The sequence below is a fragment of the Procambarus clarkii genome, chromosome 91 (assembly GCF_040958095.1).
Source record: "Procambarus clarkii isolate CNS0578487 chromosome 91, FALCON_Pclarkii_2.0, whole genome shotgun sequence".
NCBI lineage: Eukaryota > Metazoa > Arthropoda > Malacostraca > Decapoda > Cambaridae > Procambarus > Procambarus clarkii.
Genome location: NC_091240.1, coordinates 4231080 through 4248463, shown reverse-complemented (window position 1 = coordinate 4248463; position 17384 = coordinate 4231080). Strand labels below are relative to the sequence as shown.

The following is a 17384-nucleotide window of genomic DNA, read 5'->3' as shown; positions in this document are numbered from 1 at the left end:
CCTTGTATACCACATATGTAAGACCAATCCTGGATAATGCGGCCCCAGCATGGAACCCGTACCTTGTCAAGAACAAGGCGAAGCTGGAAAAAGTTCAGAGGTATGCCACTAGACTAGTCCCAGAACTAAGGCATGAGTTACGAGGAAAGGCTGCGGGAAATATACCTCACGATACTGGAAGACAGAAGAGTAAGGGGAGACATGATCACTACCTACAAAATTCTGAGGAATTGACAGGGTAGATAAAGATAGTTTATCCCCCCTTCCGAACAAGGGGACACAGGTGAAAACCGAGTACTGTACCCAAATGAGCCACAGGGACGTTAGAAAGAATTTTTTCAGTATCAGTAGTTAACATTAGGAATGCATTAGGCAGTAATCTGGTGGAGGCTGATTCCATACAGTTTCAAATGTAGATATGATAGAGCCCAGTAGGTTCAGGAATCTGTACACCAGTTGATAGGCGGGACCAAAGAGTCAGAGCTCAACCCCCGAAAGCACAACTCGGTGAGTACACACACACACACCACGATCCAAGGGGCTTGCTTGACCCTTTGGATCACAGGATCCAAGAGTTAATGCTCGATCCTGCACACACAAATAGGTGAGTACACACACACAAGCCCAATCTTGAGCAATTTATTGAGCAGTGCGACAGGACTTATATACCAACCAGCATTTGACAAGCGTTTCGTACACAGCTCGTTTTAAAGCTACAAAATTGTGTATATATATATATATATATTGCTAGGCTAACCTAGGTTCGGTTAATTCTGGCAATAAATAAGGTTTTAATACAAACAAAATCGTTGAGAAACCGCCTTTATGAAGGAATGTACCTGCAGCCTTGACGACACATGTCTGGGCGTCAGGCAGTCCTCAGTGGAGCAACACAACACAGAATACACCACCACCGTCGATGTAAACATATCTCCGTGTGATCCAGCCGGCCCCCATGCTACAAATCCCGCTAGGAAAATACGTCGGAGGGTGCACTTGTCCAAATTAATTCAGCTCTACTACAATGAAAATATATTAATGAAGGGGAGTGGGAGGTTGATGTGTCCCGTGGTGTAAACGTCAAGGGGCGAGACAATAATTTGCATCTTGTTTAAGCACAGATTAATCGGCAGTTGTATTATAATCTGTAGCGTAGCCTAGCATCACTCTTGCACTAATGAAACTTGGCATGACATTTGCATCGCCTCAAGCTGTTTACAAGCTGATAGTCTGCGGCCAGATTCACGAAAGCACTTACGCAAGCACTTACGAACGTGTACATCTTTTCTCAATCTTTGACGGCTTTGGTTACATTTATTAAACAGTTTACAAGCATGAAAACTTCCCATTCAACTGTTGTTATTGTTATAAACAGCCTCCTGTGGTTTCGGAGCTCATTAACTGTTTAATAATTGGAAACAAAGCCGCCAAAGATTGAGAAAAGATGTACACGTTCGTAAGTACTTGCGTAAGTGCTTTCGTGAATCTGGCCCCTGGTCTCCACCACCTGGTTGACTTTTCCCTATACGCCCTCAAGCTTTACTTTACCGCCTGAAAGGTCACAATTCACGTCAAAACTTTGATCTTGACCTTCCCCTACGGATCAGCCTCACAGTTGTTTGGCATCGGTTAATGGACCATGTTAAATAAAACAATCGTTAATCAGGTCATTCCTTATTATGAAGGCATCTCAGAGAGCCCTTCCTTAATATTCTGTATGTTTGTGATTGTTCTAGGAACAGTCATGGCGGCTCGTTCTACTGACCAAATTTCGTGGCTTAAGTCCCGATCTAGGTGCACACAGTCTGGTGGATCATGCAAACGATAAGTATTTGTCTAGTGACATCCCCTAATGGGATAACTATGTATTAATGATCTTACCAAGACCACTTTTTGAATTGATCAATTAAAAATGTATGTAAATTGTACAAGCCGTTACTAATAGCCACGTTGTATTAAATGTATTTTATGTATTGTATTTATGTATTTGTAATTTGTATTAAAGCATGGTCAATAATGTTTTTAATTAAAATTCTCTCAATCAATTTGGTGAGAATTTTCTGACAAATTAATAGAAAGTAAGTTAGATCATTCGTACACTTTAGTAAATAGAAGTGGAATGTTTCACCATGATGAATGCACAAGCTGGCATCACGGGCAGAGCGCATCTAGTGAGGAACCAGGCGTAGGGAACCGGTGTTTGAGGTGGATGGTGGGGAAGGGATGGGGGCGTTAAGGTCACTTCCACCCCCCCCCCCTCCTGTCCCCAGCCACCTCCTTTCCTCCCTCCCCCCACGTGGCGCAACCCATGTCTTGCCTACTAAGCCAATGTCGGAAATGCTTGTATGAAGCAAACAGGACACAACTGTCGAGAGAGAAGAGAGAAAATAAACAAAACTGGTAGGTGTTAGGAGAAGAGCTCTCACATCCAATGTTCGAAATACCGCTGGCCAACACTGCTCTAGTCTAACCTCACTAGGTTCTAGACTAGGCCACTAGGTTCTAACCTCACTAGGCTCTAGACTAGGCCACTAGGCTCTAACCTCACTAGCCTCTAGTCTAACCTCACTAGGCTCTAACCTCACCCTGCACCCATCAATATGAACATAGCCTAACACCAAATGCCAAACACTAAACTGATAGAACAACAGCCCATAAACTGCGGAACGCGTTATAGAATTGTAACACTAGCCTAGTCTTTATGGGCCCTAAATGTAGCGAAAAGTGAAGAGAGCAGCGCGGCAAATAAGAATTCTCACAACAGCCGCCAATTACCCCGGTTCCTTCTGGGTGACGACATGAGGTAACGGTACCAGAGGTCGGGCCGCGCCTCCTAGCCTACCTTCCCCCACGCCATACCACTACCAACACGGTCGCCCTGGTCGCCTTCGGCTCACCGCGGTGGACTCTCCACCTATACCCTGGTGGACTCTCCAGCTATACCTTGGTGGACTCTCCAGCTATACTGATGGTGTTACTGATCCTGCCAATGCTCTTGGTATCTCATTTTCATTCTGAGGAAGTAATGATTATTTTCGCTCACTTCGAACGGTTCTGTTTCCTAGAAAGTGTTTCTTGGGGTTCCTTGGGGGGGGGGGGGGGGGGGGGTGTTCCAGCAGTGCCTGGAGGAGGTGAGGAATGTTGGGTGGATAAAAGGGAGCGGCCAGTGATGCCATCCCGTCCTCCTGTTTACATAGTACTTTTTGTAACTATGTGCACCATAGTACAAAATTGACATAAAAGACAATTAGAAAGTATAATTTGATACTATTCACTTCATAGACTGACAAAATCAAGCTAAAAACAAAACTTAAAGGCCTTATAGGCCTAGTAATATATGTACCATATTAGGCTACACATATCGTGTATTACGCCTAGAAAGGTTGGACTAGTTCAGGTTGTCTTTGCAACAAATACAAACCCTTTTCCGGTTTGTCCATATTCAAATAGTAAAGATTTCTACTTTCTAATTCTCCATTACGTCATATATATACTATGGTCCTCATCGTTACTAGAAGTACTAGTAGAAGAAGGACCTATCTGCCCGAAACGCTTTGCGTAATAGTGGCTTTAGGCATTGTATGTACTAGCTCTTTCTATAAATCGATCAATTTTTGTAAAATCTCTTGTATGTACCTTACCTGAATAAACATTTATTTATTTATTTATTTATTTAAGTACTAACTAAACAGGAGGATAGGCCAGAGATGCAGTGTCCCGGCGGTTCTACAACACCGTCGCGCCTCACAGCACCAAGCAGGTGTAGTGAGGAAGCGGCACGTTATGGCGAGTTCACTACACCCGGAGCCTCCTCACCCGACGGAGGTCCACACGCGTCCACCACTCCCATTTTCATTAGCAACCCGCGACGAGGCGCAGGGAAGGGGGGCAGCAAGTGTGGCCGAGATGGACAAGTACCAATCGAAAAGCTTTTTTCGGATCTCAGCTGTAGTACCTACCCACTGTCGCTGGTGCTGTGGGGGCCAGGTGTCTGCACAGGCTGGACACCAATCACGCATGAACACGACACCAATACCGCCATGTTCCAATTCAGATTAACAACACGAAACTATTTGGCTTGTTGCCCAGCCCTCAAGTCCTGGTCCACCAGCGCCCACCATCCAACATACAATCTGCTCCCCGATTCCTAGTTCCCATAATAATCGGCCAATATTCAACAAATGAAAAAAATATCGTAGGCTACAGGAGCTGAAAATGTGCTTCTTATCTTTTTTTACGATATAACAAATGCATTTTGTTTTGCCAAGGCAGACCATAGTAGGCTACCTGTGTATTATGGCAGTAGACCTAACCATTGTAGCTACATCTATATCATGTCAGTAGACCTAACCAATGTAGGCTACCTATATATCATGGCAACAGACCTAGCCAATGTTGGCGAGACTTCGAGCACCGACGACTAACAGTCTGCTTTACTTAACCACCAACCAAGCAGCCTGGTCAGAGACCGGACCGCGAGGACATTTGATCCTCGGAACCACCTCAAGGAAAGAAAATCAATGGCAGAAGACTCAACAAGTGGGCTGGCGACCGAGTGTACTCACCTCCTTTGGGTTTTGTCTCCGGGTAGCATATGCGGAAGAGGCCTTTGGTGCGTGTTCGGTAGAATCCGCTGTCCTCAAACTCCTGCGGAGTGATGTCCGAACGAGAGAGCGATTTCTGCGGGGAAGAGAGAGAAAGACGGTCAATCGTGTTTTTAGTTCAGAGGACAGCCAATGACTATTCAATACTCTGTTAACCTAAGGTAAAGACTTGTTTGTGATGGTAATTTATATTATTCACTACTTTTAGTATTTGCTGAAGAAACCACGAGATGAGTCAAGAGTCAAGGAAATGTGCGACGAGGCACTGGCATGTACTCAATTACTTGTAAAATATTTCAACACGTTTTTTTTTTCATATCCTGGAAATGACACTTCACCTCACACGGATCTAGTAAGTTCACTGAGTCATCTCCAGGAGAATTATAGCGTTATTCAAGGAAGTTTCTCTCCAATAGTCAAGATCACCAACTCTACGTGGACTACCAACCGGACGTCCAAAGAACAGGCACCAAGTAAAGGCCTAGGCTGCTACCGCGTTACTTCCGTAACACCTTAAGGAGCAGTAACGTAGGCTCTAGGCTACTAGTTACACAATGTTCTGCACGATCAGTCCCCTGCTCACGCTGAGGATAATCACAAGACAAAGCAACACTACCAAATATTCAGTAAGGTATAAGGGCAGCAGAAAATAGTTTCTCTAATAAATTAACACATACTTCTAGGTGACGGTAGCAACACTACCAGTATAAGGCAACAGCGGTCACCACCACCACTTATCAACCCACCTTCCTGCCTACAGCTGCATCACTTATCAACCCACCTTCCTGCCTACAGCTGCTGCACTTATCAACCCACCTTCCTGCCTACAGCTGCATCACTTATCAACCCACCTTCCTGCCTACAGCTGCATCACTTATCAACCCACCTTCCTGCCTACAGCTGCATCACTTATCAACCCACCTTCCTGCCTACAGCTGCATCACTTATCAACCCACCTTCCTGCCTACAGCTGCATCACTTATCAACCCACCTTCCTGCCTACAGCTGCATCACTTATCAACCCACCTTCCTGCCTACAGCTGCATCACTTATCAACCCACCTTGCTGCCTACAGCCGCACCACTTATCAACCCACCTTCCTGCCTACAGCTGCATCACTTATCAACCCACCTTCCTGCCTACAGCCTCATCAAGTCACCAACATCACGTATCAACCCACCTTGCTGCATACAGCTGCACCACGTATCAACCCACCTTCCTGCCTACAGCCTCATCAACAGTCACCACCATCACGTATCAACCCTCCTCCCTTCTTCTCCCGTGCCAACAGACTCGACACCAAGCGGCCAGTTTCATTAAATTCAAGCCACAAACCGTGGCATGCCTCTGCACCTTAAGCATTAACACACTAGGCTATCTAAAGAGCACAACCTACATAGACTGGTGGTTTGTTCCACTGGCCTCGGAAACTTCTCTCTGCATTCAACTTGTAGCTAATGTATAGGAGTATAGGTCAAATAACTATCATCTTAGAAATAATTAACGTTAATCTCTAGTGTTCGCTTCCGTCATGTGCATCACGGTTGTTGCAGAAGACAAACTGCCATGCAAAAATGTGCAAATACGTATTTATACCCATGCACGCGCGCCTAGCAAGATGTGCTGCTGAATTCATGCATTAACAGCAAGATACGCATCTATGCACGTGCACGCATGCCTAGCAAGACATGTTGCTGAATTCATGTATTACCAGCAAAGATTTTACAAAATGTACTCGCAGACATTGAGGTAGCATGACGAAGCGGCCTTAGGTAGAATAGGCTACGCGGCACTCTAGCTCAAGGTGGTGGTTGCCATTGCATGAAGTGCATGATTACAATACTGTGCATGATTTTTCCATGCACAGTATTGTAGTACTGTCATGCACACTTTAATCTGTTTCGTAATTTACACTATCTTTATAATATAGCTTTCATTTTTTCGGCCTAATCTCTACAAAGCAAAATCAGTTTACCCGTTCTATTATAATATACAAATTTGATATTAAAATACCAAGATATTACTTTAGCATGGAAACTTCCACCTTCACCTCTATTCAGTATATGTGTGTGTGTGAAGATAAACTAATAATCGTTACAATGATTACAATGATTGCCAAAGCCTGGCCTCGGGGAGTAGAACAACTCTCTAACTCCATCAAGCAGGTAATGATTAGCGCATTGAAGTAGTTGTGTTGGGAATTGTTTATTTATATTTATATATATATATATATATATATATATATATATATATATATATATATATATATATATATATATATATATATATATATATATATATATATATATATATATATATATATATATATATAATATATATATATATATATATATATATATATATATATATATATATATATATATATATATATATATATATTCAGGGTTCCTGCCCGCCATCTGAGGTGGAGGAGGAACTCGACAACTTATGATAACCATTTTTATACCCTATATGTAACTCCTTTTTTGTAACAAAGTTACATATATATTATATATATTATATATATCTACACATTAAGTAAATATAGTAGGGGTATTTTTATAATAGTGATTTATTACTTCTAAACCCCCCTAAGAATCTGAGGCATTTTGTTATGAATTGGAGCCCAGCCTTATTAGTGATAAGCCTGATAACGGGGCTATCTGGCAGAAAATTGTTCTAACAAAGCTACATGAAGACCTCCTGGAGGAAAGCAGAGCATAAACGATACCACTGTCATAGAATGTGTGTTGGGATTTCCTCCAGGAGGTTACATCCCACCACAACCCATCCTCCATAAATTATACTACTTATCGCTTCTCACACAACCGCTAAATTAGCTGTATTTTAATTATTTTTAGACAGGTTGTGATAACGGCACCACAGTGTACATCTCCTGTGCCAGGTGAGTACGACAGGCTCACAATAGACCGTGCTGTGCCGAGTACCTGGTTGATGAGGTTCTGGGAGTTCTTCTACTCCCCAAGCCCGGCCCGAGGGCCAGGCCCACATACCTACCAAAGCTCGGTTGGTCCGGCACTCCTTGGAGGAATAAATCTAGTTTCCTCTTGAAGATGTCCACGGTTGTTCCGGCAAGCCGAATGTAAAACAACAACGGCACCACTGACATTGCGAAATACTTAGGAGTTTCTCAATTACAAGGGTAACTGATCAACCTGATCAACCAGGTTGCTGATGGCTAGGCTAGACTAGAAAAAAACAAATGCAATCCGATCGTTTTGGTGCATTTTATCATTAACATCTTTATTGACAGAAATTAATTACAATTTTGCCTAATCTGAGGAATTCAATTAGGTCTTGTTAGAGTGAGAGGATAATGCTGGTATTCACTGTCGCACAGGACAGAGGATCATATACAAGACAATTGGTCTAAAGTGTAGGCTGAAGCATACTGTAATATATATATATTATATATCATGGTTACAATCAACTACATTAGACTGTATACACGTTTCAATGTATAAATATGTAAATACAACTTTATATTATGCACTGCCACACAAGGGCAGGGATGAGTCCGTAAGAGATGCAGCTTAAAATAATTTAAATAAAATTGTTCTTCATTCTTTAAAATGGACAAGCAAATTTTGGATAAATTGTTAGGATGTCGTCCAGTGCACCTGAGTCAATGAAATGGTTACACAGTTGGTGGTACAATAGGCCAGGTCTAAAATATTTTACTGTTTCACATTCAACAATATAGTGTTCTAGTGAATGCATTAAAGATTTGTCACAGTTTACAATCTGAATATTCTGGTAGTGGCTCAGCCTCACTAACCTGCCAGATGTGTCTATAGCCAAGGCGAATTCGAACAATGACTACATCACATTGCCTGGTCCGACTACTGTGCTGACCATACAACTACTTATTATTACAAAGGTTGTCATAGCTTTTAATATTGCAGCTTTTAGGTCTCTGGGCATTTCTTAGTTCTTCTAAATCTGAAGTAATTTATTTAATTTGTATGTTTCTAATAACTGCATTAGATAGTCCAAAGTCATTATCAGTGTTTTCTTTCCTGCAAGCCTCATTGGTCAATCGATCTACAAAGTCATGTTTTCCAACTCCAACATGGGATGGGATCCATACAAATTTTATACAATAGTCATCATCATTGGCCAAAATTCAATTACATTTAATATTAAACAACTCATCAGTATTATTTAGTTTTTTGGGAGAAATTTGTCTTCATCCCGACTCAAACATTCGTGAACGTGGCAACCACAACAGAAGACGTTTGGGCATTACACACAGAGATCACAATAACGCGATGCATCAAATGAACAAATCCACAAGGGCCGTGACGAGGATTCGAACCTGCGTCCGGGAGCATCCCAGACTCGTTAATAATTCGAATCCTCGCCACGGCCCTTGTGGATTTGTACGTTTGGGCATGTTTCCTTATACAAGCTGCCTGTTTACCTAGCAGTAAATGTGTATCTGGAGCTAGGAGATTGTTGTGGGTTGCATTCTGGGAATTGTCAGTTGTTAGCCTGGGAGGGGGTGGACCTCGATGAACGTAATAGGCTTCCTGTCCCCTTTAGTGGGAAATCAAACTGAACACGCTCGGATGGCGGCAAAATGATGATGCAGTTCGAAATAATCTCAAATCGGAATGCTTTGCAACAACGCATGCAACGCATAAATACCAACAGCTTCGCTGAAGATGCCGGCAGAAGCCTAGTCAGGAATCGGGCCGCTGTAACGGTGATACCCGGAAATTAATGACTTCTGAACACAAGAATTTAATGTTTACTCTCTGAACACAAGAATTTAGTATATTTACCTTCTGATTCAGCCTCCTTCCCAATGATATACAAACACAAATTAAAAGTTCCACATTTAAGCATCAGAACAAAATATTTTCTTCCGGAGTTGTAGGCGCCATAATACTACATGGAGTAACGGGACTGAGCGCCACACCTGAGATCCCAACTACAATGTCTGTACCGTAAATACAATACAGGCTCCAGTTTACTGTGCGTGCGCACGAGCGTGTATTTTGCTGATATTCTTCTTCAACTAATTCCTCAAGCGTGTATAAAGTGAACATTGCATTACGGTACAGTAGTTTACAATGATTACAAACTTAATAGAAAAAAAAACATTTTCATTTTACCTCCTAATTCTTAATTAGGAGGTAAAAACTATAATTTTTAACTTGACTCTTAATTTGGGTTAGACGCAAGACCCGGTACTAGACATGTTACCTTTCAGAAGCCTAATTATACCATTAATGATGGTTGTAGCATAACAAGTGAGTGATTCGTTGACTACCAACATCTGCAGGTAATGAACACATTGCTACGGGAAATACCTAAATGCTGTAAGGTACCAACTACATGATACAGCGTTACAAAACATACAACTGAACCCAAACGTGTGAAATAAAAGCGACGATGTTTTGGTACGACCAGAACCCTCATGAAGTCGTGACAAGGGTCCAGGATGGACCAAAACGTCGCTTTCAGCGTTGAATACAAGATCAACGGCGAGTATGTGTTGCACCTTGACAATAGTTTGCACGCTAGCCAATAATAACAAAGAGGGAACATAACTCCATGCACAACTGGGAATTATTCATCGCACACGTTCGACGTGACAAAAATAACAGCGGTGGGGGTCGCCAGATGTCTCTGCGTGTAGAGTTTAGAATTTCGCAAAATGGGAAGATACGACTGATTTTAAGGTTTGGCATTTCACATTGTTCAAGGGATTTGAGGACTTCGATATTAGCAACATTCACCTCGACCCTCATCCCGCCTGGCGCTCTCGCGCTCATTTGCGTTATCTTGCTTGCTCCCAGTTCTCTTGTATGTTCATTCCTTGGCTGGCTCTTCCTTTCGTTCTCTGGCCGATGCGTTCTCGTTCTCTGGCTCTCTCGTTCCTTGGGTTCGTAATGCCATTCAAGCGCTACGCAAGTGATAAAAAACAGACATGCATTAACAAAATGCCCCAAAAACTTGATGCACTTCAAAATTGCTAAAAACATTGCACTATGACATTAAAATTCCGCCGTAGACTTCTTGCACAATGTCAATACTTCGTAAAACGTAAAGCCGATGATCAAAAAAAGAGGAGACACCTGGTCAGACTAGTTCTTACTGCGCCCGGCCTCTGGTCGTCAGAACTGACGGACCCTGGAAAAGCCCAGGAAATTGGAATGGACTCGCTGGAATGCGGGTCAAAACACGATCCTTTTTACTATAATACAAGAATGATGCAAATTGCTAAAAAAAATTGCAAACATGAACTGAATAACAAAGATTACACACATGCGAGCACATGTCATGTGTGTTGCATGATGGCTGTGTCGAGGTGTGTTCAGTGAGCAGTGACGCCACGCACTAGGACGCTGGTGGAGCAATCTCAACACACTTGTAACATTCTATTCGTCCTGACCCGTAACCACTTTTCTACTTTCATCTTGACCCTTAACTTCGAATGATTAATGAAGATTAAGCCACCCTAAAGGTGGCACGGGCATGAATAGCCCGTAAGTGGTAGATTTTTTTTTTGAGTGAATGTATACGGTGTGCCGAGGTCGCATTTAAATCTTCAGGCTGCCATCGCGAGGGAGGATACTACTTGACAATATTTATGAGGGTCTCCCGCTGCTGGACACCTTTTTTGACCAGAAGAGTGGCAACGTTGATGGCTTCAGGGTGGTTACTGCAAGATTCAGAGATTCTTAAAGCTCTTCTAAGGTCATTGGTTGCTTGACATTCCAGGAGATAATGAAGTAATGGCTTTTCTGTGATTGTTTGGCAGAAGATACATTCCATAAATTTCCCAGTTCCATCTGTAACCTAGAGGTAGTCTATACAACCAAACTGCTATTTCCCTGTGGATTCCTTTGGTATATTTAACCTGTCCAACTTGGTGACCGGAAGATACCATATTGCAGAGGGCGATTATAAATTCAGCTACTCGGAACAAGCTCCAAGTAGCACGGGCTATTGTGAGCCCGTAACTTACCTGGCACAGGAGCGGGGCAAGTAGCACAGGCTATGGTGAGCCGGTAGTGGACTTACCTGGCATAGGAGCGGTGCGTGGGCGAACCTTCTGCTACTCTCTCTTATAGATGGGCTTTCTTGAGGTGTGAGTTTTTGGGTGATGGTGTTTTTGATGTACTCAAAAGCTGGGTTGGATTATTAGGTGGATCACTGGACGAATTGCCAATTTAGCAGTTTAATCGGCTCTCTCATTTAATGGGTTTCCAACAAGGGGTGGGATCCAGTTTAGGGTTATGTTGAGTCTTTTGCCTTTAGCTACTGCTCCAAGATACAAAATGGTGGTAATTGTTTCCACGTTGTCTTTCCACTGCTTCTTTACTAATATTTGAAGTGCAGCTTTTGAGTGTGTGTATAATTACATTTTGAGTGTTTTGTGGAATTATATATGCGAATGCCTGTTTGGGTTGATGATACTGGTCCTCCCAGTCTCCAATATGCCTGTTCGCTGTCTGTGCAAAGAGCAGCGCCAGCACTCTCATATTCTGTGTCCAGCAATCCGTTTGTGAAGATGTGGGTGGCTCCTGCTACTGCAATGCCGCTTATTTATTTTTCTATGATGCTCCTTAAAATTGTTGGCTCATAGGCAATCCCCCCTCAATTGATTGATGAAGATTAAGCCACCCCAAAAGGTGGCACGGGCATGAATAGCCCGCATGTGGTGGCCCTTTTGAGCCATTACCAGTATCATTAGCTGATACTGGAGATCTGTGAAGGTGCGACTGCACCCTGCGTGACAGATGTCTCCCGTGAATTCCCCTCACAATAATCCTCACTTTATACATATAATCTTGTCACCTCACTCGTCATGATCCATAATCATGTCCCCTTCATCTTTACCTAGAGCCTAGCACTACTGATACCGAATTAAAATTTAAAATCTTTATTCATAAATATACAACTGTTTACATTTATACTAATTATAAATTTTAATTCATGAAATAGTTCCGCATTTATAATTAACTTGGTTTGCAAAAATTCGAAATACATTATTCACTAAGAGAGGAAACAATTAATATTACTAGCCTAACACTAATCAGCATTTAAAATTATATATGCGTACTTTATATTATAAAACGGCAACGCCCCCCCCCATTTGACACATTCCGAGAAAGTGCTTTTTACAATTTATCGACATTTAAATACTATAGACATTAATGACAATGTGTATCTGGAAATTAATAAGAAGCATAACACTTAAAGGATAAATTAAATATAGCATGCAATTCTAGACATTTGCACCTATACAAAAGTCCAAGAAAGACAATGTCACTACCTTAACCTCTGTTTTACAATGCGTGGATTTTTAGCAGCGAGTGTGTTACAATTCGGTCTTAAAATATTCCTAAATATAAAAAATCTCGAGGATGAAGAACTTACCTGTTGTATGCGTCTTATTCACTACACTCTGAACATGAATATTCAGTTGGAAACTAAATATCCAATTCATATTAGCCTAAGTAACGGTAATATACATTCCCATAAGGATTTGCAGGTCCTCGATTTGTTGATGTGCATGCGTACGGGAGTAGCCTCAAGGCCATCACTGACGGCTAAGAAATAATAAACAAGTGACTATACTGTTCTCCCACACTTACATTTTGTAGTGTCCTCTTGACCCCCATGCCGCCTTGGCCGAGTAGGTTCTAAGACAGAACAGTATAAGGCCCTTTTACGTCATCGCTACTCTGAGATCGAATGCTTTATATATATAGTGTGCACGAGGTACTTGAAGTTATAATTTCAGTGCCGGAACAGGTTTTCGATCCTCCTGAACCTTGGCCACGCTCCTACAGTCTGAGCAGCGTGCTGACTACAGCGGTCAGGTCAAGTTTGACCAGTACTACTAGCTCTCAGTCGCCTGCCCCTCGGGGTCTTTCCGCTCCCAAAGCTGGCAATCATGTCTTTTTTAACGTACCAATTCTTAACGTCAATAATTATTACAATCTTAATTTTATACCACTAGCGCTTGTGATTATTGCAGCTCATCTTCCTGTTTAGATTGTACTTTAGTAACGATGGACCTTCGTACATTTATTGACGTAATGGACGATTAGAAAGTAGAATTTGGTACTAGTGATTTTTGACAAACTGAAAAGGGATATGATTTATGTTACTAATAAAATCTAACCACCCTTGGCCTAATGCTATTTGCGGCCTAATATAGCACATATGTGCGCTATACTAGACCTAGGAATATTTAAGTTTGGTTTTTACTACATATCTCAGTTTGTATCCTGCTGACAATTGTCAGATTTCCCTAACGTGATTTTAGCTTTTTTTCCCGAACTATAAAGTAAATAGTACTAAATTCTACTATCTAAGTGTCCATTGCGTCAATATATGCACGATGGTCCATTTGGCTATACAAAGTACTATCAAAACAGAAGGACGGGTTGAATCTCACCTATGTAGAAAATATTTATTGTATTGAGACTGTGAAAGAATCGGGCCAAGATAGTTTCTTTTGAAAATAAGTTTAAGTAAAAAAAAAAAGAGCAAGACATTAGTAAAATCTAGCCAGACGTTCGTACCATCATTAGTGATAATTGTTTTCATAAAAACTAATTTGGTAATTAGTTTTGACTTTCGAATCCTATGCCCAGCAATTTGTCAACGTTATGCTGCAAGTTATATACTATACTTTTTATCTGTATGAAATTATATCTCAATACTGATTACGTTTCCCATTAGGCTAGGCAGACAAGTTCTCGTTTGCAAGATAGATTTAGTAGGGATTAAGGCGTCAAGCCATATTTAATGTCACATAATAAAGGCAAAAGTCTGTTTCAGCAACAACGATTTCTCTGAAATGGTCAAGATTACAGCAAACCTTTACCAATTGTTAAACACCCAACATCATACGATTATTTGCTATGGCTCTCTAACAGCACAAGCCCTTAGATGAGCCTTCACGGATGTATTTACCCAGGCATTTAACAACAGTAAATAGGTAAATAACAGAATCCCAGCAACTCACTCCACTAAGAACAATGTAAGATGGGATCACTTCCTGGACCCTCGGTGAAATTACTGTGTTGGTTGGTGAGGCTTGTGGTAGTGGCGGCCGCCCCGCCGTCACCTGCCTCCACAACCTTCATATTATGACCCAGACCCAGATGTCTTTTTTTCCGTTTCTCAGTTTACCTATAAACCAGTGCCACTGGCAACTTCTGCAACATCACCATGGAAATATATTTTGTGTTCTCGCTTGTGCACTCCATACAGCAGTGGGGATTAGTCTATCCCACTCTGGGTTTTTTTTTCCGGAGTTCAGCTTGTGATAGAATGGCCAAGTTAATGTCAATGCGGAGCAGGAAGTAGGAGTAATATACATTTCCCGTCGTGGACGATCCCCGTGTCATTAAGTGTTGAGGTTTATTGATTAAAAATACAACTAGATAACTTTCTCACGTCTAATGTTAAGGTCGCAACACTAGGAATATCAAGCCGGATATCACATTTCTTTTAATACTAGACAACTTTAGTTTTATTAAAGAGGGTTTCCTGACAAAATAATGTAGCGTGTACAGTATTTTCTGTAATTAACTTGCAACAATTATAGTATATTAATATTTAACAATTATGGTATATTCATGCTTCATTGATAAATTATAATTTTGGTTGAAAGTAAACCCAGACTCAACCAGGTGGGCCCCAGGTGGTCCCCAAGGGGAGAGACGATCACCAGGTGGGCTCCCAGGGGAGAGGAGACCACCAGGTGGGCCCCCAGGGGAGAGGAGACCACCAGGTGGGCCCCCAGGGGAGAGGAGACCACCAGGTGGGCCCCCAGGGGAGAGGAGACCACCAGGTGGGCCCCAGGGGAGGAGACCACCAGGTGGGCCCCCAGGGGAGAGGAGACCACCAGGTGGGCCCCCAGGGGAGAGAAGACCACCAGGTGGGCCCCAGGGGAGAGAAGACCACGAGGTGGGTCCCAGGGGAGAGAAGACCACCAGGTGGGCCCCAGGGGAGAGGAGAAGACCACCAGGTGGGCCCCAGGGGAGAGAAGACCACCAGGTGAGCTCCCAGGGGAAAAAGACCACCAGGTGGGTCCCAGGGGAGGGGAGAAGACCACCAGGTGGGCCCCAGGGGAGAGAAGACCACCAGGTGGGCCCCAGGGGAGGGGAGAAGACCTCCAGGTGGGCCCCCAGGGGAAAAAGACCTCCAGGTGGCCCCCAGGGGAAAAAGGCCACCAGGGGGAAAAAGACCACCAGGTGGGCCCCAGGGGGAAAAAAGACCACCAGGTGGGCCCCAGGGGAAAAAAAGACCACCAGGTGGGCCCCAGGAGAGAAAAAGACCTCCAGGTGGGCCCCAGGGGGGAAAAAGACCTCCAGGTGGGCCCCAGGGGGGAGAAGACAGTAGACTATTTCAACATCACTCAATACACCCTGGAGATATATCTTAGTAGGAAAACATGAGTAATAAACTAGTTACCCTATGTCCCCATAACAAATATATACTCTAGAGACATCCTAAAACACACACATAATTAGACAAATAATTCCCAAACGTCTTGAAGACGAGTTCAAGATTGGCCGAGAGCTGAAGCCAAGACATATTACCTCGATATCAATGCGGTTCACTTTGATGTACTGCCAGTTATCTGTGCCGAAGGCGATAGCCAGCAGAGCTACCGACACCACAGCACAGATCGTCGCTAAGGATAGCGTAATCGCCGAACAAGGCATTTTCGAGGGAGGATTAAAAAAGTTACACTTAAGAGGCAAACCACAAAGGAGCGTCCCCACCCGCACCGCACAACCTCTCACAGGGAACTGACGAGCCCTGAACCATGGCCGCACCTGTCCGCCAGGGGGCCGAGCTGCGCAGGGATGGGAACCTAAACGCTTCTCTCTCACTCTCATATTTTCTCTTATATTCCAATAAACGTTTCTATATTACACTTAGGCAATACTTTCTAAACACTAAATACATACGCATTCAACATCTGAACGATTTCTTGACGCTTTCGAGTAAATCTTAGAAACAGTAGAGATGTTCCTTCGCAGCTCGAACACCATCGGCCTGAGGCGTTTGACCAAAACATTCTTTAGACAATGTCGAAGAAAACGGGATGTTTCTTCTCCCGGAAACTCATATGTTTACGTTGAACAACTGGATTCGTAACCGCGATTGGCCATGAACAAATACTTTCTTATTTGTTTGGTGATTTTTAAGATATGATTACGAGTTTATTATTGATATTTGAGCTTTCTGGATACAGTAATAACACTTCATATTAGACAAGCGCATTCATATTCTCACTCGGATTAGCTTGGTTAATTACGTACCCCATACCCTTCCTGTGAACGGTAATGGACCCCCATACCCTTCCTGTGAACGGTAGTGGACCCCCATACCCTTCCTGTGAACCGTAGTGGACCCCAAACCCTTCCTGTGAGCGATAATGGACCCCCATACCTTTCCTGTGAGCGATAGTGGACCCCCATACCCTTCCAGTGAACCGTAGTGGACCCCATACCCTTCCTGTGAGCGGTAGTGGACCCCATACCCTTCCTGTGAGCCGTAGTGGACCCCATACCCTTCCTGTGAGCGGTAGTGGACCCCCATAGCCTTCCTGTGAGCGGTAGTGGACCCCCCATACCCTTCCTGTGAGCGGTAGTGGACCCCCATACCCTTCCTGTGAGCGGTAGTGGACCCCCATACCCTTCCTGTGAGCGGTAGTGGACCCCCATACCCTTCCTGTGAGCGGTAGTGGACCCCCATACCCTTCCTGTGAGCGGT

General features: G+C 43.1%; 1 protein-coding gene across 2 annotated transcripts in view; it reads right to left on the bottom strand.

Moving 5' to 3' along the window:
• Positions 1-16406, bottom strand: part of LOC123773937 (uncharacterized) — a 106139-nt gene extending 89733 nt beyond the window's left edge. For both annotated transcript variants that reach the window (XM_045767921.2, XM_045767922.2), the window contains exons 1-2: positions 16202-16406; positions 4566-4680 (exon numbers count right to left, since the gene is read on the bottom strand). In XM_045767921.2, coding sequence (XP_045623877.1) covers positions 4566-4680; positions 16202-16327 — 241 coding nt within the window. In that variant the 5' untranslated portion in view covers positions 16328-16406. The remainder of the gene's footprint in view (positions 1-4565; positions 4681-16201) is intronic.
• Positions 16407-17384: the final 978 nt, after the last annotated feature.